Source organism: Ursus americanus, chromosome 33, assembly GCF_024610735.1.
Source record: "Ursus americanus isolate L20-20 chromosome 33, mUrsAme1.1.p, whole genome shotgun sequence".
Taxonomy (NCBI): Eukaryota; Metazoa; Chordata; class Mammalia; order Carnivora; family Ursidae; genus Ursus; species Ursus americanus.
The window spans coordinates 30,061,164-30,086,077 of NC_142159.1; the positions used below are offsets into that span (position 1 = coordinate 30,061,164).

The window sequence follows — 24,914 nt, forward strand, 5'->3', positions numbered from 1 at the left end:
CCCCTTCAAGCCCCTGCCCCTTGAATCAGCCATGAGATACACACATTGTGAGGTATCCTGTCAGAGTTTTTATTGGATTCTGGATAAAAAGACCCCGACTCCAGTGGATGGAGGGCCACAGATCCTGTGGGCTAGGGCAGCACCCCAGCACTGGACATTCCTGGCCAGTGGGTCTTGGGGCTTTCAGGCACCACCCCCGGTCGCTGGGTGTATCACAGTCAGAGGTGTCCAGGGCCTCTCCCTCTCCCTAGTTCAGGGGGGAAGCAGCTCCCACCCAGCAGCACAGGGGCCTGCTCTGCTCACCCCTGACTTGCTGGGTGAGACTGGGCAAGGTCAGGCCCCTACCCATGACCAGCCCTCCCTCAACCAGGCCTGCTCTGGTCACAGATGCAGCAGCCAGCCACAAGTACTTAGCCAGCACCTGAGAACCTGCAATGCCAGCTGGACCACTGTCCCTGGGCATGGGGACAGTGCCTTCTCCCCAGCTCTGGGCCTGGCTTAGAGACTGCCATCTCCCAGTGGCGTCCTGGGGGTCAGGGGATGGCCCCAGTCTGGCCCACCCAGCAAGCACCACAGCCCGGAGAGAAAAGACTGGGATACAGAGGAGCCACCCCTACCACAAAGACGCTACAGCTGCAGCTGGTCCCAAGCAGAGGCTTTAATGCTGTCCTGGGCCTGACCAGAGGAATACTTAAAAAAGCTGAGGCGGATGGCCGTGTAGGCCCATCACTGGGAAAAGTGGGCATCTTGGTGCTTCCTCCTGGCAAAGCCACCTGGCCAGTGTGCCTCCTGGGTATCCAGGCCCAGCTCACTCAGCCGGTGTACTCGGGAGCGGGGGCTGGTCACCCTTAAGCCTGGCTCCCTCAGCCTTCAGCCACTGCATCTTCTGCTGGTGCTGCTGGATGGCATCCTGGACCCGGGCATCCATCATGGCCTCAGTGAGGACCCCATCCTCGGAGGCATACGCCATGGCCTGGCAGGGAAAGAGAGCACTGATGCAGGGCACACAAAGGGGCTACCTGCAGGGGAAAAGGGTCTCCCAGCCCCAGGCTTTCAGCCCTTTGGCCCCACCAGTCACCAGGAACCACCCACCCTGCCAGACCCAGGGATGAGGCAGCCTGGCTGGCCCCACCCATGAGCTCGCCTCTTGGGAGATGCCCTCTAGAACCTGAAGGCTTCCTGTGGGGTGGTGGCAAAGACTGGGATGTTGAGTCCATGAAGAGGATTGCTGGCCTGTACCCTCTACCACAGGCCTGTGCTCAGTCTCCGGAGGGGCATGGCCTCCCAGCAGAACACACACATGCTAACATGCCAATGGCACATGCTTTGCTCCCGTCCACACATACATGCGTGCTTACAAGGGAGTCCACAGCCCATGGCAGCCACCATCCCTGCAATGCCTATGGCGCTGCCCACATCCCCAGTTGGCATGAGTGCTATGTTCTCACATCATTGAGTTTCTCAATGACTTTCTAAAAATAGAATGTCTGAGGCCAGCTGTCAGGAAGCAGCTCAGCACCCCCTACGCAGACCTTGCTACCGGGAAGTAGGAAGCCCCTACTTCAGACAGCAAAGCTCCCCTCGGGGCCAGGGCACAGGTAACAGAACCACAACAGGCCACTGGGGGGGCAGGGCCCCTAGGAAGAGAGCTCCGCAGGAGCCCCTATTAATTCTAGCTTGGTCAGAGATATCGCACCAGGCCCAAGTGCCCCTGAATGCTGAGCAGCCAAAGCAGCTGGAAGCTTCCCTGGTGGGAAGGTAGAGGGAGCGCAGGAGCCCCTTCAGAATCCCAGAGCGTCTGAACAGACGTGTCTGCCCAAGGGGGCCAGGATCCCTCCTGAGGGATGGCTGGACTTAGCGACAGGCTTCCAAATAAATGCGGAAAGGGGGAAACCAGGAACTTTACCATGGAGAAACCTGGCGGGCACCACCTTAACCAGGTCAACATCCCTGTGATGTTGTACGGACGTCACGTGTCCCCTGTCAGGATGTGACCAGAAGGGCACCTCATCTCTGGGGTCTTCTCCCAAAACCCTCAATCTCAGTCTAACTGTGAGAAAAACATCAGAAGGACAGTCTCTGTAACACCTGACCACACTCCTCAAAACCACCAGGATCATCAAAAACAAGAGACACCGAGGAACTGTCACAGCCCAGAGGAGCCCAAGCAGACATGGCAACTGAATGAGATGGGGGACTCTGGAGGGGGTTCTGGGGAAGACCATGTCCGAGGTGGAGTCCACAGTGACGTGGAGTCACAGCACGGTGGGGGAGGCTCCACGCTATCCTTGCAACTTTCCTTGAGCCTGAAATTACTGAAGCAGGAAACTTCATTTAAAAAAAAAAGGCAAGCCCTAGACTCAAGGGCTTCACCGGTGAATTCTGCCGAACGCTTACAAACACCGATCTTCTCAAACTCTGCCAAAAAACCGAAGAGGAAGGAACACTTCCTAACTCAATTCTGCGGCCAGCATAACCTTGATATTAAAAGCAGATGAAAATACCACAATAAAACTACAGACCAATACCCTCTATGAATATTGATGCAAAATTCTTCAACGAAATATGTGCAAACCAAAGTCAGTCCTGTAGAGGGAATTATACCGTCGCCAGGTGGGGTTTACTCCCAGAAAGCACGGATGACGCACACGGGAAGGTTCATCAACGGGACGCATCAGGGTACTGGAACGAGGACAAAAACCACACGATCATCTCAACTGACGCAGAAAATGCGGCACAATCCAACACCCTTTCTCGGTGAAAACACTCCAATAATCCAGGAATGGAGGAAATTCCCTTACCGCTCTAAAGGTCATTTATGAACAGCCCACGGCTAACACATCATCAGTGGTGAACGACCGAGGGCTTTTCCTCTGAGGCGAGGGACGAATCAAGGACGCCACTGTCACCGCGTCTACTCAGCACAGTGGACGTCCTAACCAGAGCAGAGAGGCAAGGACGCCACTGTCACCGCGTCTACTCAGCACAGTGGACGTCCTAACCAGAGCAGAGAGGCAAGGACGCCACTGTCACCGCGTCTACTCAGCACAGTGGGCGTCCTAACCAGAGCAGAGAGGCAAGGACGCCACTGTCACCGCGTCTACTCAGCACAGTGGGCGTCCTAACCAGAGCAGAGAGGCAAGGACGCCACTGTCACCGCGTCTACTCAGCACAGTGGGCGTCCTAACCAGAGCAGAGAGGCAAGGACGCCACTGTCACCGCGTCTACTCAGCACAGTGGACGTCCTAACCAGAGCAGAGAGGCAAGAAAAAGAAACAGAAGGGGCCGAAACTGGCGGGGAAGAAGTGCAGTTATCTGTGTGAAGAGGATGTGTTCTCACATGTAGGAAACCGTAAAGATGCCCCCAAAAGTTAAAACTAATAAACGAGGGCGCCTGGGTCGCTCAGTCGGTTAAGTGTCTGACCCTCGAGCCCAGCTCAGGTCTTGATCTCAGGGTTGTGAGTACAAAACAAAACTAATAAGCAAATTCAGCAAATTTGCAGGATACAAAACTAACACACAAAAACCATTTGTGTTCTGGGGCGCCTGGGTGGCTCAGTCAGTTAAGTGTTTACCTTTGGCTCAAGCCCTGTGTCGGGCTCCCTGCTCAGCGAGGAGTCTGCTTCTCCCTCTCCCTCTCCAGCTCCCCGCTTATGCGCGCGCACGCTCTCAAACAAACAAAATCTTAAAAAACAAAAAGCCATTTGTGTTTCTACATGGTAATAATGAACAATCTGGAAAGGAAATTAAGAAATTAAGAAAATTCCACTTACAACAGCATCAGAAAGAATAAAATACTTAGGAATTAACCAAGGTCAAAGAGTTCTACACTAAGAACTACAGAACACTGCTGAAAGGGAATAAAGATCTCACAAACAGAAAGCTATCTGTGTTCGTATGTATGCTGAGAGACTTCAACTTGTTACGATGTCAACACTAGCCAAAGGGATCTGCGGATTCACTGCAATCCCTATCAAAAATCCCAATGATGTTTTCATCAGGGAAATGCAATTCAAGTTACAACGAGACATCCTTTCACATCCACTCGGATGGCTACTATCCAAACAAACCAGAGAACAGCAAGCGTTGATGAGGGGTGAGAAACCAGTTCGTGCGCACTTGTGCTGGGAAAGTAAAACGGTGCGACCCCCGTGGGAAATGGCGTAGCAGCTCCTCAAACACTAGAAGTGGTTTTATCACATGACCCAGGCGTTTCCCTCTGGGTAAATACTCAAAGGAACGCAGAGTGCAGTCCCGGCGAGATCCCTGCACAGCCACGTTCACACCAGCACCGTTCACAGAGGCACCCAAACGTCCGTCTCGGCGGATGGATGGCTGAACAGAACGAGGTATACCCACAAGGGATTAGGGTTCTGCCTCACACAGGAAGTACACAGGAAGGCAATGCTGACACAAGGGGCAGCGTGGATGGACCCTGAGGACACTATGCTGAGTGAAACACGTCAGTCACCAAAGGACAGACACTGCAGGTTCCACTCACAGGCACCGTCTAGAGGGGTCAGACTCACAGAGAGTGGAAGTGCGGGTGCCAGGAAACGGGGAGGGGGTGGGGGGCTCGTGTTTAACGGGACGGCACTGCAGCTCCGGAAGACGACAAGTCCTGGAGACAGATGGTGGCGGCTGCACGACACACGAATGTACTTAGTGCCACTGAGCTGTGTGTACAACGGTAAATGTTGAGAGAGTAATACCAACCCCGCAGCCAACTCCCACAGCACAGCGTAAGAGGCAGCATGAACTCCACTGACAAAACCATCGTACAAGCCGCAGGGACTTTAGAGAACAAGTGCACGAGGGCCCCCAGGCAGTCCAGCCCAGAACGAGGGGCAAGGCAGGCAGGAGCAAGCCCAACCACCAGCTCCGCGCACCTGAGGACACAAAGGGAAGGTGACTACGTGTCCCCGAGACGCGGACGCATGATGCCCTGTGGTGCCTCCTCCCGGTACCTCACTCTCCTCTCCCATGAGCATAATAGGGATAACAGCCCTGTCTTGGGCTGAGCTCACTGGTCAATGACTGGATACCCCCTGGTGGAGGACTAGACGCCCCAGGGGGAGCACACTGCGGGCTCCAAGCATCTCTTCACTGCCTCCTGCACTTGTGCATGTCTGATAATCACCAGCTCTCCATCCACCAGGCTTGTGGCAGACCTGTCACCCGGTCTGGGCAGGTGACGTGATGTGGACAGAAAGGAGGTGTGCTGGTTCTACGTGGGAACATCGAGAACCAGGGCGTGGTTTGCTGTCAGCGACTGAATGTGTCCTCGAATTCATACGGTGAAGACCTGATCCCCCAGTGCAGCTGTATTTAGAGGCGGGGCCTCTAAGGAAGTCACGAGTGGGACCTGATCCTACAGGACTAGTGTCCCTACACACCAGGGCGCTATCTCTGCCACACGAGGAGGACAAGGCCCCAAAATCACCATCCAGACGGCAGGAAGGGGCCACCATCAGAACCCTAGCATGCTGGCACCCCATCTTGGACTTCCTGCCTTCAGAACCTTGGAAAATACGTGTCTGTGTTTAGGTCCCCTGCGCCGTGGTACTGTTAGAGCGGCCCAAGCCGACAGACACCCTGTCTTCCACCCTGCTGACGATGGGAACAGAGCCACCCTCACGAGGCCTGGGTCCTGAGTAAGGACAGCCTGGAGCAGGGCACCTCGCTGACCCATGAAGGGACCAAGTTCACCATCTGGAGCTGTTTCAGCAACATAGCCCAGCTCACTCAAATACAGTCCCTTGTGTATCCAAGCTCCCACGTTCAAATCAAAGTAGACCTCTAATTAACAATTCACTTAGCAGCACTGTTACATTTCTGGTGGCCCGACTGTCAGGTAGCCTTAGAACTGAGCGCAGGTCCCACAGAGGCAGTGATGCCGGCACAAGACCAACGGGTGGCCGTAGACAGGAGCCCCTCGGCACCCCCATCTGATAGGGCTTTTCTCTCCCCGGCAATCACCAACCTGCAAATGCTTTCTGGATGCCTACATCCTGGCTCCCCTGCCCTGAGGGGGTGGGGCGCCCTGTGGACATTTCCGGAGTTAACAGTAGGTGTTGGGAATGACAAGAATCACTCTGGCTCGTGTGCCCTGGGCCACAGCACAAGGATAAAGTCAATTCGTGTGCTCTACGCTGCCCTTAAGACCCCACAGCAAACCCGATCATGCGTGGAGCAGACAATCCTCAACGCTGACAGTCTCCATTTGGCGAAGAGCTGGGAAGCAGATGCCCAGCCCCTTATCAGATCCACTCCTTGGTTCCTCATCTCATTTGCCCTCTGATGAGCTCACAGACGACTCACAGGATGCTCCATGTGCCCGTGGTCCCCTATCGCCCACCAACTACAGAATCACCTGCCCCAAATATGGTAGGCCCTAGCTTGGGACAGACTCCAGTGGTTCCCGAGACATTGAGCCTGGGCCTGTGGGACCTTGATGCCCTATGACACTTGGTTCATTTCCAGGGAACCCTGCCTGATTTCAGAACCCTATCTGATTGGACCAAAACCACAATGACGAGGTAGACCATAATATGCAAAGCCAGTGACACCTCTCCACACACTCCCTGCAGCGGGGGCAGCAGCAGGGGGTGGCTACAAAGTAGGACAGGGCATGACATCTATGTGCAGAAAATCCTTCACCAAAAATACCCGGGGTGGGGGGGGGGCAGGGGCCAGCACTGGCCACCTTCAAATGACTCAGTATTTCCCAATCGGTCAAGCTCACACCCTTAGGGCGCATGTCCCCAGCTCACCTGCCATGCCACAGCAAGCTGGGAGATCTCCCGGCCCGACATGCCCTCTGTCAATTGTGCAATCTCCGAACACTTCTTGCCGTAGTCAAATTGAGCTAGCTTCAAGCGCCTGGGAAGGAGAAATTCTCATGTGATGCCTTGGGTAACTGAGGGACCCAAGACAAGACCAGAGGTCTAAGAGGGCCCGTTGGCTCCTACATGTGAGGACTGAGGTACCTGCCAGGGGAGGGAACCTACACTAGGACCCCACAACTGAATGTCCCAACTTTTAAAGAGCAAACTCTGCCCTAACGTCTGCTGTTGATACCAAGCCTGCCCATCCTGCCCTTTCCACCCCGCTGGGCACCTCTCTCCCTCCTGGAGTCCAGGTGGGGTCTATGCCGGGGCCGTGTACAGAGAGCAGAGCATGATACACTGTGGGAGCAGCCGCAGGGCTGGTCAGGATGTGCAAAAGTGGGGGGGCTCTTGGAGCCTCACACACAGCCCCACCACCAGACCTGGGGGCAGGGACCACGTCCTTCTCACTCAGGCATCCCCCAGTGCCCAAACAGCACAGCAGCTCAAGTCCTGTCAGGGGTGAGCTGCTAGCAAGTGGGAAATCAAACAGAGGAAAGCCCACACTTCCCGGTTAGAGTGGTGTGTCACTCGTAGTTCACATGCTGACCCCTTCCCAACCAGGTCTGGCTAGAGACCCACGAGAATCAAACACACATGGAAGAGACGACCCCAGAAACTCAGACCACAACCGACGTTTGGACTACAGTCAGACTACAATGGGCCACTGGGAGGCCATGCGGGGTACTGGGGCCAGCCGGGTGCAAAGGAGAAAGGAGGCCCAGACGGTAGAACGCAAGGGCTCAGGCAGCAGAGGGACAGCAGGGGCAGGCAAAGCCCGTCCTAGAACAGAAGACAGCTCTCACTGCCACCCGCGACAGGAGGGATTCAGGTCAGTGCTGCTGTGAGTCTGGCTCCCTGGAGATGGTTAAAAATAGACCAGCCTTTGCCTATTTGGAGCACTCTGGACAGAGCAATGAGTGAGGGTGGCCCAGACAGAATGTGGAGGGCTCCCACATCGCCTGTTGATTTCTGCAGAATGGGGGCCTTGTTGTGTGCTGGCGAGGGGCCCCAGGTTCCCGGGAGTCAGGGTGAGCGGTGAACAACGGTGAGTCCCCCTCCAAGACTGCCACGACCACCTCACAGAGTGAACAGAGCTCAGCCAATGTCTGGCAACCACCATCACAGCCCCCCACTCTCCAGGGCCTGACTGCAGCCTGGATTCCTCAAAAGCCCCAAATTGTTAAGAGACTTCACGTAGCAAGGCACCTAGGTCGCTCAGTGGTTGGGCATCTGCCTTTGGCTCAGGTCATGATCCCAGGGTCCTGGGATCAACGCCCCCGTCGGGCTCCCTGCTCAGTGGGAAGCCTGCTTCTCTTCCTCTCCTACTCCCCCTGCTTCTGTTCCCTCTCTAGCTGTCTGTCAAATAAATAAATAAAATCTTTAAAAAAAAATAACAACTCCCCCCCTTTTTTTTAAGATTTTAGTTATTTATTCGATAGAGATAGAGACAGCCAGCGAGAGAGGGAACACAAGCAGGGGGAGTGGGAGAGGAAGAAGCAGGCTCATAGCGGAGGAGCCTGATGGGGGGCTCGATCCCATAACGCCGGGATCACGCCCTCAGCCGAAGGCAGACGCTTAACCGCTGTGCCACCCAGGCGCCCCCCCAAAAAAAACCGTTTTACTGGAGATGGAGAAATGTACAACTTCCAGGAGTGGGGCAGGCGGTCTTTATTCTATCCAGACTGCTCACTGCTGTATACCAACACGTACACGGTCATTTAAAAAAATAACACAGGATGACGCCTGGGTGGCTCAGTTGGTTAAGCGTCTGCCTTCAGCTCAGGTCATGATCGTGGGATCCTGGGATTAAGCCCCGCACTGGGCTCCTTGCTCAGTGAGAAGTCTGCTTCTCCCTCTCCCACTGCCCCCCCAACCCCCCGTTCGTGTTCATGTCCACGCGCGCACTCTCTACCTCCCTGTCTCAAATAAATAAATAAAATCTTAGAGAGAGAGACTTCATGTAGTAGAAAAGAATGGAGATGTTAGCTAGTTTGTGATGATGGGCCATTGAGTCAAAAACCTGGCAAAAAGCAGGAGGCATGGAGGCCAGCAGGTGAGCACACCTGACCCCCATGTGCAACCACAGGGTTAGGATGGCGGGGTGCGGCACCTGGGCCAGGAGCTGGTGGGGTGCAGAGGGCCCCACAGTGCTCGGGCTGTCAGAACACTTACTGCTTTCCTTCTGTGGCTGGCTTCAGAACATACTTGTCAAAATACATCCTCACCAGGCGCTCCCGCTCTTCCAGCTGGGGCAGGTCGAAGCGGACCATCTCATCAATGCGGTCGTTGACGGCCCAGTCAAACTGCTCGGGTTGGTTGCTGGCCAGGACCAGCATGAACCTGAAGCCAGCAGACAGCAGGGGCTAAGGGGCTGCCCAACCCGGCGCTTGCCCCCAGGGCAGGGACCCTCTTAAATACACACAGGACAATTTTCTAGGAGAATCTATTTGGCAACCTTTTAACCTGAAAAACTCAGGAAGGCTCAGCATTCCCCTCTGCCACCCAACCCTCCCTCGAACACTTCCCTGCTGACCAATGGCCCAGCCTGATGGGGTGGCCGTTTAAGCTTTGCTGTGTGGAGAAACAGGGACCCCACAGTCTGAGACAGACCTCTGCCCCTCCCTAACCTGAGTTGTAGGGTCTGAGCTTCAGCCAGTTGAGCAGAAGAGCCAACTCAGCAGGAACCTGGCCCAGACTCCCAGGGGGTCCGAGTAGGGGCAGGGGGTCTCTGCTGGCAGTGGCCATGGCAGGCAAGCGGGATGCATATGACTTGGTGGCCACACAGCTGACTGGCAGGGCTAGGTGCCCCCTGGGGCATGTAAAGCACCAGTGGGCACAGGGCTGGAGGCCCCCAACAATGCAGGAGAGCAAGATTAGGGGATTCGGAAGGAGCGAGCCCCTTCCCAGAGCAACCTATGCCACAGGGCACCTGGCCGTAGGGTGACACCCCCCCCCCCGACAGCCTATCACTGGAGGGCAGCCAGAGATGCCAAGTGCAGTGACCTGTGGGCAAAGACTTGCACCTGGCTCTCCAGAGACTCCCCAGCACATCTTCTCAGAGGTCTCCACAAAGACCCCCCTGTGCCCCGACCAGCCCTTCCCATCGCCCAGGCAAGTGTGCCAGTCCTGTTCCAGCCCTGCCCCACAGCAGCCGTGTGAGCTCAAGGGGAGCCTCAGTTTCCCTCCGTGAAGGGGCTTCGCACCGGCAGGGGCCCTCACTTGCTGCTGTGCTGTCCCGTCCGGTGCAGGAATGCATTCAGGGTGGCCCTGAGGTCCTCGCTGATCTTCTCCTGCAGAGAAAGTGCTGGAATCAGCGGGGAGGCAGCCACGGGGAAGTTAGACAAAGGCCTACTCCGTCCCTGTGGGAGCCCCACAGAACAGGGTCTCCATGAAACTTAACTTCAGAGAAGCCTCTAAAGACACCACAGGATCAACTCCCACTGTGCAGACCAAATTTATCAAGCAGTGCAGCTGGGAGCAGGGCTGGGTCAGACCGCACCGTGAGCGACCTGCAACCCTCCCTCCCCATAAAGCATAACGCACTCATCGGATACCACTCCTGACCGCGCACCTGCGGCCAGCCGGGCCCAGCAGGCCGAACAGAAGCTTCCAGAATACTCACAGTCGCTCGCTTCCTGAGGAAGGCGTCCGCTTCATCCACAAAGAGAAGGAGGCTGTGAAGGGGAAAGGACGAACAGGAAGGGGGTGAGGGCTGCCCCGCTGCACGCTAAGGTGCTGAGCACGCTAAAACTGAACTCTGTCTCAGGAACCTGAAGCACCCTAACCTCAGTAGTGGCCGGGGACCCCAGACCCGACGGGCAAGCCCGGTGCCAGTGCTGCGGGGGAGCGACTGGTTTGCGTCAAACATCCTAATATGGCCCTAAATTAAACATCGGGGCTCGGGGCGCCTGGGTGGCACAGCGGTTAAGCGTCTGCCTTCGGCTCAGGGCATGATCCCAGCGTTGTGGGATCGAACCCCACATCAGGCTTCTCTGCTATGAGCCTGCTTCTTCCTCTCCCACTCCCCCTGCTTGTGTTCCCTCTCTCGCTGGCTGTCTCTATCTCTGTCAAATAAATAAATAAAATCTTAAAAAAAAATAAAAAAAAAATAAACAAACATCGGGGCTGGCAGCCTCTCATCTTCAATGTGTCAGAAGTCAGAAGCACCAAAAGTTTCCCGTGACGAGCACAAGCCACCAGGAATCTATTCTAGGGGTGCATTTTCCCCCCGGACTGCCGCCCCCGGAGTATTCCAGCCTTGTGCACCACCACGGAGACAGGCTGCAGGGAAAGCCCCCCCCCGCAAATGCTGGTGCCCTGATGGCCGCTAGGAACCCGGGCCATGCAAGCGCATGCACGCGGGGGGCCATCCCAGGAGGGGCCCGGCTCACCCTCGCCGGCTGGTACTGGCCCAGTCGAAGACCTTGTGCATGGCAGTCACGCCGTCCCGCCCCATGGGGGCCACATCCCCGCCTGTCATGATGGCATAGTCCATGCCTGAGTGCAGCGCGAGTTTCTAGGCGAGAAAGGGGTGTGGGGGGGGAGGCGGGCGAAGCCTGTTCACTCTCCTCCCCTTCAAAGCCCACATGCACTGAGCTTGGCTCCCACCACCAAGTACTGCTAGGGATGCCCCTTGCCTGGAAAGCTGAACCCCCTAAGTAGCCCATCCCTAAGAGCCACAGCTGCAGTCATTGCCCAGGGCACCCCACCCACCTGTGTGGCCGTGTGCCCTCACCTTGGCAAACAGGGTCTTGCCAGTCCCAGGAGGCCCGTACATCAGAATGTTCCTGTACAGGCTGCGGTTCTTCTTGGTGTTCCTTGTTGCTATGGCAATGTCCCGCACCCGCGCTTCCAGGCTGGGCTGCCAGGGGACATGGCAGGTTGGGGGGATACTCTGCGGCCAGTCTGCCCCTCCTGAGCACCTGGACCAGCCGCAAGAGGCAGCTTATCCTAGGCATTCTACTTTAGAAATGAAGAGCAGCCCCGTCCTGTAGAAAAGCTCCATGGGCAGAAGAGCACCTCCCACCCCAAAGCCTATGACAGCCCCCGGATGGGAAGACCACTTACACTGAGGACGACGCCCTCCAGTGCGTCCTGAGGCTTACTGACGAGCCGCCTGCTGACCTATGGGGGGGACGACACAACACGGGGACAGTCAAGCTTCGCAGCACAGCCCCCGACACAGGCACATGGAAACAGACCTGCTGTGGCACACGGCAGGCCACACGCGACTGGGCCCCCTCCCGCTCTAGAAGCTGGCACAGAAGGCTGTCTATGGCACTAGGCGAGGCGACTCAGCGAGCGAGCGCACAGCATGGAACCCAACGTGGGGCTTGATCCCACGACACGGAGATCATGACCCGAGGTGAAATCAAGAGCCCAACGCTTCACCGACCGAGCCACCCAAGAGCCCCTTCAGATTCTTTGCTGATCTGTGGGGCGTCTGGGCGCTCAATTCAGCATCTGCCTTTGGCTCGCGTCGTGATCCCAGGGTCCTGGGATTGAGCCCCGTGTTGGGATCCCTGCGCAGCGGGGAGTCTGCTTCTCCCTCTGCTCCTACACCGCCCCCGCCCCAGCTCACACTCTCTCTCCCTCAAATAAACAAAATCTTAAAAAAAAAAAAAAATAACCTTCTTTACTGATCTTTATTTCTTCAGTTACCCACAGTGATCACTATGGAGATCCAGCCACAGCCCGTGGGAGGACATGTAACAGAGTGACACCAAGCCAGGAAGGAGCTCACACCGGGCTACTTCCAGCAACTTCTCTCACAGGACGATGGCATGCAGGAGCCCCAGGTTTTGTAAACAACCCAAAATCTACCCAGGGGAACAGTCATCTCAGCAGATCCACGGAGGTGACCTGGGTGGACTAGGGTGAGAGTCTCCCCAGTGCTGATGTGGACAGGCTCCCAGAGCAGCACCACGGAGGAAAGAGCCACAATCAAATCCAACGTGCCAGAGGAACAGACAGTATTTGGGTAAAGAGGGACGATGACGACACACGTTCACAACTCGGCTGAAATCCCAGCAAACACTGGGCAGGACACGGCACTCCAGTGAGGACTAAGCCCACAATTACCTGCACGGGGTGCCTCAGAGCCTCCAGCACCGTGATACGGGACGTCTCCCTCACCAGGGACGGCTTCCCCAGCCGGGCCTCAATGTACCGTCCAGCAACAGATGTGGCGTTCTTGGCAGAATAGACTCCGACGGCCAGCAGCGTCAGCCCGGCCACCTAGAGTGGGGCAGCGGGAGGTAGGTGGGGCCCAGCCAATCCTGTGCCATGCTGGTCCGCAGCCGGCACGGCGCTCTCACCCCATGCCATCCCACCCCATCCCATGCGAGGTGATGGCAAAGGGTCACAGGAGCATCCTGGCTGGCGCTCAATTTCGCACGACCACAGCTATTTCCAGACAGGCAAGATATCAACAAGCTCATCATAACCACCCTTTCTCAGAAAGCTACTGGAGGGTGCACTCCAGTAGGACTAGGGAAGCTTCCAGGCGACAGGAACACCAGCTGTGAAGAGACAGAGAGGCCCTGAGACTCACGGGAGACAGACCGAACGCTGTGGCGGGAGCACAGTCACGGGGCACGTGACCAAGAGCTACAAGAGGTTACTGGAAAGTATGCCAACACCTGGAAACGAAACTGAAACGTCTTCTCTACAAGACAAACAGCCTGGCTGGGGGAGGTGGGGCCAGGCCAGCCCCAAGGCAGCCAGCAACTCCTGAATCGAGCAACCTCAGACGTCGCCCAGCGCTCTCCAGCAACCATCCTTCCGTCTGTCTACCCACCTTGCGGGGACTGACTGCCAGCCCACAGCACTGCCCAGGGCAGGTGGGGACTGTAGACTAAAGATGGACATTAGAGATTCAACAGCAAACACAGATGTTTAGAACAGCTGGAAAGATCTGGAAAGATCGTGAGTGCACGGGGCGCTCAAACCACAGGAGCAGTCAGAATGCCCTTAATTCACCGTAAAACACTCTGGGGGGGGGGGGACGCCTGGGTGGCTCAGTCGGTGGGGCATCCGACTCTCTCGGCTCGGGTCGTGATCTTGTAGTTGTGGGACTGAGCCCCAAGTCAGGCTCTGAGCTCCGTGCAAGTCTGATCCAGATTCTCTCAACCTCTGCCCCTCCCCTCTGCTTGCACTCCATCTTCCTCTAAATTAAATAAACGAAATCTTAAATAAATAAAATAAACAATACAACACTCCAGGAAGAATGACCAGTGAAATGGGCCTGCCGAAGGCAGAGGTTGACAGAAGCGCGGTTACTAGAAAGTTCTCATAGAAAAGGTAAGACAAGTTCCCTTCAGAGACAGTGTGGCCAAGTCCAAAGTAGACAAAGGGTGTCAGGACCCCAGGACACAGAGGCCTAGTTGCCCCAAGGTCAAGTCCACCCAGGGCTCCTCTCACTGTCCCCTGTGCCTCAGCCAGCTTTTCTTCTCTGCTCCCCCGTCCCTCTCCGGGACCCTCCGTGCCTGCTCAGTAACAGGATGCCGCTCCAGCACGTCCAGCAGGACGCTGGGGGGGGGGGGGGGGGCGTGGGCCTTCAGGAGCCCCGACACAGGCAGATGCCCACATCCGCCTCCCAGAAAGGCCAACCCACCTCTCCGATCAGAAGGGGGGGGCGGTGCCTGGATGGCTCAGTCGGAAGAGCATGCGACTCTTGATCTCAGGGTCATGAGTTCAAGCTGCACACTGGGTGTCGAGATGACTTAAAAATAAAATCTTGGGCACCTGGTAGCTCAGCTGGTGAAGCGTCTGCCTTCAGCTCAGGTCGTGATCCCAGGGTCCTGGGATTGAGCCCCGTATCAGGCTCCCTGATCAGCAGGGAGCCTGCTTCTCCCTCTACCCCGTCCCTCTCTCTCTCTCGAATAAACAAATAATTACGAATAAATAAATGTTAAAAAAAAAAAAAGGAATGGAGAGGGAGCAGCATGGCGGCTTGAGGGGAAGTCAAGTCACACAGCTCCTTCCTCAGAACATCTCACTGCTTCGCTGGGTCTCTCCTCAAACCGGCCCCAAGGGCCTCTGACCACCCACCAGCAAGGTCGCACAGCCCTGTATGAGCCGGGGTCATGCGGAAGACGTCAGACGTGCTAGAGGGTGGTGAGAAGCCACTGCGGCTTTACCAAAACTCCGGCACCAGGACCTTGGTTCTTCTTGGAGGGTAGTTCCCTGCAACACTCGCCACCCAATGGCTGAGTTCACACATAAGCTGGTAAGCAAGCTCCCAAGACTGGAACTTCTTTCTCTGCGACTTCCAACGGTGAGCCTGAACACTCCCCATGGAGGCCGCTGCAGGACTGAGCACAGCAGCTCAGAGGTGTCCGGGCCTCGTGTGCAGGCCACGGCGCCACTTACAAAAGCTAAACTTCACTCCGGGAATAAATGCATTCCACAGTTAAACAGAAGCCGGGTGGCGGGGCTCCCGCGTGGCCCTGTCAGTTAACCACCTGCCTCTCGCTCAGGTCACGGTCCCACTCAGGTCGTGATCTGGGCTCTCTGCTCAACAGGGGACCTGCTTCTCCCTCTGCCTGCCTCTCCCCTCCCCCACCTCGTGCTCCCTCCCTCTCTCTAATAAATAAGTCAAATCTTAAAAAAAAAAGAAAAGAAAAAAAAAAGCAGCCTCACCAGCAGCAGGTTTCCTCAACTGGCGCCCTCTCTCTCCCTAGACAGTCCAATCCCTGCTTCCCTTGAGGCACAGCCTGACCTCCCCTGCTGCCCCTGTCTCGTGAATGAAGCTAGAACTACGCCCAAAGCAGGGCACTTGCAGAAAGGGCTTCGGAAGCCAGGAGGCCAGGAATGCGCGTGCACGGGATGCTCACGGTCAGCATGGTCGTCTCACCCTTGTTAGGGTGTCAGTACCACGTGAGCAGGTGCCAGGTCCCACTGTGCAGCCTAGAGCAGTGCCTGGCACACTGCTGACATCAGGAAGTACTTGCAGAGCTGATGGGCTTTTTGGGCTCTGGCTAACGCCCTCCCCTCTGCCCCGAGTGCTGAGCAGCCGCACGGCACAGGGCACAGACCACAGGGCCTTAGAATGTGTGCCTGGAGTCCTACAGCCTTGTTGGCTGCCGTTCCCGTCCCGCTAGAGGGTGGGAACCCTCACAGGGGTGTGGTTTAAAGGGGTTCACGGCCACATCTCCAAGGCTCCCCTAGAGTTTTAGTTGGGCCCCACCCCTGAAGCTGCCAGGCAGATTTCCAATTACACTTTCTAAAGGGCGCATTTCTAAGGAAGAGGTAAACTGAGGCTCTAGCACCTCTTCCCACATCCTCCAGCCCAAAGGTTAAAACCCTACTGCCAGTGCCCACACCCAGGGGCTGCACCCCATCTGTCTTCACAGGAGGGGCGTGGGAGGCAAGAGCAGCAGCAAGGCTTACATCTGGGACACAATCACGTGTGCTTGGTACACTTCCCACCGCGGAATGCCAGGCACCTTTCACCGCTGGAGGGGGGCAGGAACGCGACCCAGCAGAGACCCTGACACAAGCCACAAGCGGGAAGATGCGTCAGGGGTGTTTACCGTGGCTGTCACTTTGTCCCAGTCTGTCACGAAGGCACGGAATCCTTCACCAAACAGGGTGCCAGCTGTCCTGTAGAGGAAGAAGCGATGTGACTAGGGGAGAATGGATCTAGGCCCTTGGCTGGAGAAAGGGCAAGGGCTCTGAAGGTCAGCCCTGAAGGTCAGCCCACGGGAGGACCTGCTGAGAGGCCGCCTCCTGCCAATGTACCAACCGAGGGCCTCCTGGCACAGGTGAAGGGCCGAAAGACACTGGCCACAGGGCTCTGCCAGGGGCCCACTGGAGACTGGGCCTCACCTGATGGACTCCAGGATAGTCTGGCGGTGCTCGGCAGCCTTCAAGCGGATCTGCTCACGAATGATGTCCGCGTTCTCGCGCTCAGCCTTGGCTCGGGCACGGGCCTCTGCCTCCACCCGCAGCATCTCGTTCTTGTGCCGCAATTCCATCTCCCGTTCCACGGTGGCTGCCCAGGGAAACGGCAGGAAGTGGGTGTACAGCCCATGGTCCCCTAATCCTTCCAGTGAGGCCCAGGCAACCCTCCTCCCAGGAGGGAGGCAATGCGTGTCAGACCCTGGGGGAATGCCCGGCCTGCCTAGGCTTCTGCTACAAAGTCCCAACCAAAGAATGCAGAGCCCCTACTGAGAGTCTTGGAAATGTTGCTTGGGGATTAAAGTGCCTGAAGCAGCGTGTATCCGTGCCTACGGCCTGCTTTCCCCAGGACCCTTTCTCGAGCCTAGGGCGGCTCCAAGGACACAGCCCCCAAAAGCCCAACTCTACCTCGCCGCATGGCCTCCTGCTTCTGCACCGACTCCTCCTGCTTCCGTAAATTCTCCTCATTGAGAAGTTGCTGAGAAGAAGCCACAGGGGAAAGGGAAAAGCTTTCAAAATCAGGAAACTGATCTGGGTGCCTGGGGGGCGCAGGCGGCTGAACATCCAACTCTTGGTTTCGGCTCAGGTCATGATCTCAGGGTCGAGGGATGGAGCCCCACGTCAGGCTCCGCACACAGCAGGGAGACTGCCTGAGTCTCTCTCCTCCTCCCTCTGCCTCCCACCACTGTTCAGGCACACGCACTCTCTCGTTAAAATAAGTAAAACCTTAAAAAAAATATTAGGAAACGATCAACAATCAAAGAGATGAGCCGCTCCAGCCTGTGGGGAAGCTTCTGCTGCCCCGGGGGCTCCACACCTCTCTGGGAATGACGCCCTGGGGCCGACATACTCCACAGCCCTCCGCAGGCAGGTCTGAAACCCACCTAGGACATATGCACACATGCATGGGGGGGCAAGGTCGGTGCAGGAGCTCCCGCCTCCAGCACAGCTCTGCCACAGGGCAGACCTCTGGGCACCCCGAGTCCAGATTCACAGCTGTCCTCAAAACACTGTCTTTCCCCTGTTAAATTTACTTTTAAAAATGTTTTTAATTTAAATTCTAGTTAGCATACACTGGAATACTGGCCTCAGCCACAGAATTCAGTGGTTCATCACTTACATACAACACCAGTGCTCATCTTAAGTGCCTCCTCGATACTCATCGCCCATTAGCCCCCCCACCTCCCTCCAGGGACCCGCAGTTTGTTCCCTATCATTAAGAGTCTCTTATGGTTTGTTTCCTTCTCTCTTGCTTTTCACCCTTTCCCTACGTTCATCTGTTTTGTTTCTTAGATTCCACACACGAATGAAATCATGTTGTCTTTCTCTCACAGACTTATTTCGCTTAGCATAATACTCTAGCTCCATCCACATCGTAGAAAATGGTAAGGTTTCATTCTTTTTGACGGCTGAGTCTCTTTGTAATTTCAAAAGAGGTACAAGCATTTGGAAACCACCCTTACCACGACCTTGTCACAGCAAGGTTCCCAGGTTCTCACCCAGAAGAACCCTTACCATAGCTAGAGCCTGGAGGCCCGTGTGTGTGCGTCCCTGGGACCCAGCACCTACTGCTGGTAAAACCACCTTGAATTCTGGCCCACCAGCTGCCCCAGAAGATGCCCATGCTCTCGGGGAGGACAGAAGCAGCACCCCTCATGCAAATGTGCTAAGCTCACCTGCTGCTTCAGCTGGTCCTCATAGCGCTGCCGGGCCAGCTTGTCTTGGTACTGGGCCCTCTATGGAGGAAAAGGGCAGGGTGAATATGGCTCACCTCAGTTGTTCCTGAAACCAACATCTGAATCCAGGCTCTACAGGGTGCTAGGCCCTCAGATAAGCCACCCACCTCTACCTGCTGTGAATGATTACACAAGCTTGAGACACGTGTGCTCCCCATCACGCTCAGCCCTGAGGGATCCATGGGCTTTTGATGTTTGCACAAGGTCATCCTAGAGCCTCCCAGACTGAATTTTGGGACCATGGTATGCCCCAGCAGCACTCCACCCTGGTCACCCCGTGCCTGTGTGGCCATGCGGTCCTTACGGCCTGGTGCTGCCGCGTCTCCTCATTCAGAGTCTTCCTCCTTTCTTCTGCCTGCACGCGGATCTGCTCGTTTTTCAGCTGCTCCACAGCGGCCTCGTACTCCTACAGAATATACCAGTGGCTACAAGCCCAGAGCTGGTGGGGCCTCCCTCTCAGGACTCTGAGCTCCGGGCTCACACTGCCTCAACAACCCTCTCCCCTGTGGGCTCCAAAGGGGCTGGACAGGAGCAGGAGGGGCATCCAGAAAACACAGCCTGGACCAGCACCCCACGTGCCCGTCAGCTCCCAGCTGTATGGGCACCAAGGCCCAGGATGACCCAGACCCACTGGTAGTGAAACGCCAGGAAAACAGATAGGGCTCGGCTCCAAAGGAGCAAGACGGTCTCCTGGGAAGTCTGTCACTCCCTTCCCCAACATTGTTGCCGTGATGGCTTATGTCACATGCTCACTTTTGGACTACACTTTACAACAGCCAACGACGGAGAGCAGAGCCTGTGCCTTCTCTATGCTTGCTACGTGCTCAGCGTAAATGTCCTGCCAGATGCAGAGAAACCAGGTAAGAATCTCCTCTGGGGAAACCAGATGGTCCTCACCTACACCAGCCCTTCCACGTGGTTCTACTGCAAGAACTCAGGCCACAAACCCAGCTTGTCTTTGACCTCTTCCTGTTTCCCTTTTAACCACAAACAAGAAGGCAATTCCAAGAAAGGAGATGTTTGAGGAACCCGCCCTCTGCCCACCGCCCACGTGCACTTTCTCCTTCCAGGTACCCCCCCCACAGGGATGAAGCCTACCTCTGCCAGCACCACCCCCACTACTCACTTTGAGCTTAGACTGCTGCTCCAGCTGCAGCGTCTGCTCCTGCATTTGTGCAAGACTCAGTGCGTCCTTGGCATGTCCTGTGCGGAGACAGAGACATGGGTGTTAGGACACTCGGGCACCAGGCAAGCATTCCTGTGTGCCAGGGGGCCTTCAGGGAGACCACAACTCACCTCGACCGCAAAACACACGTGCCCACCCCCATTCCCGGACCAGATCTTGCTTGGTGACCCCTCCCTCCAAGCCCACTGCTCCCTTCTCATCACCTACATCCGCTCCAGCCCCAACAGAGGGCCCCACATACAAGATCTTACTGCCCCAGCAGCTCTCCTGTCCCAGAGAGCTGTCAGAAAGGCTGCTCGATGCTAGCTGGGAGGAGGAGGCTCAACATGGCAGGCGCGTCCCGATTAAACAGAAAGCAACCTGTGGCTAGAGTACCTCCGGGGTAGGTACGTTTCTCTTAAGTCTCTGATACCTATTATTATTAATGTGCGATCACACACAACCAGGTAGTACAATGAACAGGAAGTAAACAATTAAGTTAGAGATAAGCCAATGCACACAGATTGATAGCTCTTCACAGACCTCGTGTTACAAACACACACATTATAAATGTCTTCTGTATTTTTTTTTAAGATACTATTTATTTGTCAGAGAGAGAGCAAGCGAGCATGTGCGCACGAGCAGGGGGAGCAGCAGGCAGAGGGAGGAGCAGACTCCCCACTGAGCAGGGAGCCGATGCCGGGGCTGGTCCTGGGGTCATGACCTGAGCTGAAGCCAGATGCTTAACCTGCTGAGCCACCCAGGCGCCCTTCTGTGTGTATTTTATTCGTAGCCAGTAATACTTGGGCGTTCTAGAAAAAAACTAACTTCCGGTGCTCTCCTAGCCAAACGGCCGTGCATCCAACTTCTCCAATATTTCGGTGATGACACAGCTCTCCCATACATCAGATTTTACCATAAAACATGTTCTAATACATAACCGCATGGAAAGAAAGTAGGGGATCCCTGCGACCCCAGCTCCCTGATGAAACAATATACCTAGTTTTCTCCGTGTGTACACATCCATCCTTCCACCCCAGCCCCATGATCTTACTTTTTGAAGCCTCTGAAGTTAAGCTGCAGACCCCAGTATCCATCACCCCCGAACTGCAGCAAGCACATCATTACGAGAGCATGACTTCTGTGTGCAGATCTGCAAGCACCCCCACGTGTGGGGATGGGTGTGGTGGAAGCTGCGGCGTCTGGATGGTCCGCTAGGGCAGGCGGTGTGGCGAGAACATAGTGCCTAAGCCTGGGAGGACCTCCAGAGCCAGTCAGGATCGGGTGACACAGCTTCCCACACCTCACTGCAAGGCTCTCCCCTGGGTTTCTGGTGATCGGAGCCACAGGAGCCCTGAGGACCCGCCCCTGAGGAGAGGTGGCAAAAGGCACCAGGGTCTCACATCCTGCACTGTAAATTTGGGAAGCCACAGAGCCAAGGCTTGAAGAGACCACAGGAGCCCCTTCAACATAAATGAAATCTGACCGGGCGGGAGTGAGAGCACAACAGGGCTCATCCCGGTGCAGCTGACAGGGATGGGGTGCCTCAGGCCAACGACACTGAGACCAGGTCCCAGCAGCCCTTTTGTTACTGTTGTTTTTGTTTTATTTATTTATTTATTTATTTATTTACTTACTTACTTACTTACTTACTTACCAGAGAGAGACGGACAGACAGCACAAGCATGTACGCACAAACAGGGGGAGCACCAGGCAGTGGGAGAAGCAGATTCCCCACTGAGCAGGGAGCCCGATGCGGGGCTCGATCCCAGGACCCTGAGATCATGACCCGAGCCGAAAGAAGACGCTCAACCGACTGAGCCACCCAGGTGCCCCAGCTGCCCTTTTTATTCACAGCATGACCTTTGGTCAGCCAAGTTAACTTCACCAGAAACCGGGGCAATTAGATATCCCTTAGCCACTGACTCTTGAAAGAGGGAAATGAGAGCAGGTAACCGCAGCACAGCACCTGGCGCCCACGTGCCCCATGAATCACGAGCTACAATTTCAACACTACCAATGATAATTTACCCCCTTGAAATCATCCTATAACAGGAGCTGTGCATTCCAAAGGATTAATTCAGCACCTACTACATGCAAAGGGCTTTTACACACCCACCTACATGGAGTGTACAGGCACCTGGACTGGAGCACTCAGAGAGCTCAAGGCCAATGTGCTCCTTTGGCCTCCAAGGAAGGCCTAGAGACCTAGGGGATGAAGGAGCATCAGGCTGGGCCCAAAGGACAGAACAGGAAGTCATACTACAAGGAACAGCTGAGGGCATCTTGGTTTACTTGGAGAGAGCAGTGAGGTCAAATGAACAGCCCAACCAGGCAGCCGCTGCTGCCTATGAGCCCGGAGTACCAAGAAGACAGGTTCTGGAGATGAGAAGAGAGGCAACAGGCATCCTGGGAAGAAGGGCTTGGGGACAGGAAGATGTGATACGTACACCAAGGCAAAACCTCTCCCACTGGCCAGTAGTTAGGCCAGGAAAAATGACAGGAACAAAATGAAGTAGAGGGGCTCCTGGCTGGCTCAGTCGGAAAAGCATGCCACTCCTGATCTTGTGGTTGTGAGTTTGAGCCCCACGTTGGGCGTAAAGATTACTTAAAAAATAAAAAAATAATTTAAAAAAATTAAATGAAGTAGAGCCCACACTTAGAACAGAATCACTAGATGTAGGGTGACTGGGTGGCTCACTCAGTTGAGCGTCTGCCTTCAGCTCAGGTCATGATCGCAGGGTCCTGGGATCTAGCCCTGCACTGGGCTCCCTGCTCAGTGGGGAGCCTGCTTCTCCCTCTCCCTCTGCTGCTCCCCCTGCTTGTACTCTCTTGCTCTGTCAAATAAATAAGTAAATAAAATCTTTAAAGAAAAAAAGTCACTGGATATAGAGACTGATGGGGGACCAACCCTCCAGACAGTGGCCCCTGGGGACTCAGGTGGAGAACATTCTGGGGGAGGAGCCCTGGGGCAGCCGGTACCAGAGACGTGGGAACTAGTCAGAGGCATGATCTGAAGATGATGAAGAGAGGCCCCTTAGCTACCTCCCCTCAGGCACACTCACAATTATTCACAAAGGCCCCTGTAACCGCAAAGGTTTGGGGATAGTAGAATCCAGCTTCCAAAAGTGGGAAATTTCTGAAATTCTGTGTACTGAGTGGATGAAATGTCACAGGAGATGGGGCAGAAAGCTGCCCCCCCACACACCACTAAGCCTTTATCGAGAAATTGGGTCACATGTCAAAAGTCTGTCGTCACCTGAGGGGCCCTGATGCCCAGCCCAACCTGGGTTTGTCAACACAACCTGATAACCGAAATTACCTTGCAAACTCAATATACCTTCTCTGAGACGGATGGTGCTCCAGCCAGGCCTAAGGAAACAGGCCGTCCTAAGCCCAGGCCCAAATATACAAATGTTTTTAATGTCCCTCTGGGGATTTGGGAGCCAGGCGTCCTTGCACCAAGATGTTCTTGTAGCCCCCTAGGGAAGGGGAGGGACTGAAGCACAAAGTGCAAGGCCTCTCCCTTCTCAAATAGACTCGCCTTCATACCTGTTTATAACATGGCTTCTTTATACAAGCACCTTTGAAAAAGGGCATCTCTCCTTAAGCAAAAATTTGAGAACTATTGTGTTCTTTCAATAGGTATTTATTCGATATCTTCTACATTCTGGATTCTCAAACTCTTAAACTACATCCTAGAACAAACCATTAAGCCAACAGGAGAAAAGAAAGTTCAGAGGAAAGGGCATACGGTTAGTGAAGGTCCAGCTGATGATGGTGCCTTGAGGGCCCTGAGTCAGGAAGCCTACCAGGAGGGGCCAGGACAGACTGACCTGCACTGCATTACAGATCCCTCCTATCTGAACTCTAATGCTTCCCAATAATAAGCACAAACCTGCTTTACTTCCCATAAAATCAGTGACCCTCTACTGTACCTCCCTTCTCAAGTGGAAAATTGCTACCACCACCACACGTGGACCGGATCTGGCCATGCTTTGGCCACGTGGAGGCAGCAAGAGGCGCAAGGAACTCCCCTACTCGACAGTAACTGAAGACCAGACTCCAGCCCTGACACCTGCTACCTGTGACCTCTGAAAGTTCCATCTGCACCAGATTCCTTACTGAAAGACAAATAACAGTTTGGAAGGCGCCAAGGGTCCTGCTATCCCCAACCTCCCCGCACACAAGGTGGCTTTGGCCAGCTTTATTCCCGTAGACCAGTCTCCTAACCTGGCAAGTGGGATTGCAGATAGCCACCGACCACTCAGACGACTAAGAAGCTAAATGCGCCCTAGCACCCGGCATGCCCGGGGGCTCGGTGGCCTGGCCCTCCTTGGAGGAATCCCGAGCTCCCTTGGCCCCCATCCCAGCCCGGGCCCCACCCTCGCCGCCGCACTCACGCGAATGCTCCAGCTCTCGCGCCGCCTTGGCTGCGCGCTCCAGGCCCGTGGGGTCAAAGTTGCTCCATTTGTCCTTGGGCCCCGGCCGGTCCCCCGCGCCCCGGTCCCCGCCGCCCTCGGCTCCAGGCTGAGCGGGCGGCAGGGAGAGAGGCGGCCCCGTTCCTTCGCCCTTGGGGCCCTTGATCCCGAAGAGCCACGACATGGCGCGCGACCGCCGCGCACCGCGGCAGCCGCCAGGAGCCCGTAGCCGAGCTGAAGCGCGCGGAACGGAGCAGCTTCCACGCGCCGCGAGCCTGTGGTCGGAGGTCCTGCGCAGGCGCGACCACGCCCCTTCCTCCCAGGCGACGGAAGCGCAGGAGGGCCTCGTACCGTGAGACTTCGGATTGGCCGCGGGTACCGTGACGTCACCGGCGTCGTCGCCAGGACTGCCCAAACCGGCTCTGGGGGCGGGCCGTCGAGGGGCGGGCCGAAGAGCCTAGTTACGGGGACCGATCAGGGACAAAATCGACCGGCTGGGTGCATGTGTTCCTTGGTTTACGTCAGTGCCTGGTTATACGTCAGTTCCGTGTCCCGTTGCCGTGGGCTCCCGCAGAACCCCGACGAGGCGGAGACCGAGAAGTAGGTGCCGGGGGGCCGGGGCGGGGGTCCTTGGTACGCGAGGTCCCGGCGACAGGGCGCTGAGCCCCGTACGGAGGGAGCGGCCGCCGGAGGGAGAGCCCGCGGAAAGCGCCTGATCCGCGAGGGAAGATCAACCCAGGGCAGGCGCGCGGCGGGGCCTCGACTCCGCGCCCCCGACCCGCGGCCCGCGACCCGGCTG

At 56.0% G+C, this 24,914-nt stretch overlaps 1 protein-coding gene across 1 annotated transcript; it reads right to left on the reverse strand.

The window, feature by feature from the left end:
* Positions 1-55: 55 nt before the first annotated feature.
* Positions 56-24,416, reverse strand: LOC123796106 (ATPase family AAA domain-containing protein 3). Its single transcript, XM_045803426.2, has 16 exons — positions 24,098-24,416; positions 19,656-19,732; positions 18,834-18,935; positions 18,470-18,529; positions 17,202-17,271; positions 16,722-16,887; positions 16,427-16,496; positions 12,972-13,127; positions 11,958-12,014; positions 11,626-11,751; positions 11,282-11,406; positions 10,513-10,564; positions 10,110-10,180; positions 9,063-9,230; positions 6,774-6,882; positions 56-973 (listed from the first exon to the last, which is right to left on the reverse strand). Exons 1-16 carry the CDS (start codon positions 24,297-24,299, stop codon positions 809-811), a joined length of 1,776 nt encoding a protein of 591 aa, XP_045659382.1. The 5' UTR covers positions 24,300-24,416; the 3' UTR covers positions 56-808.
* Between the last annotated feature and the right edge of the window lie 498 nt (positions 24,417-24,914).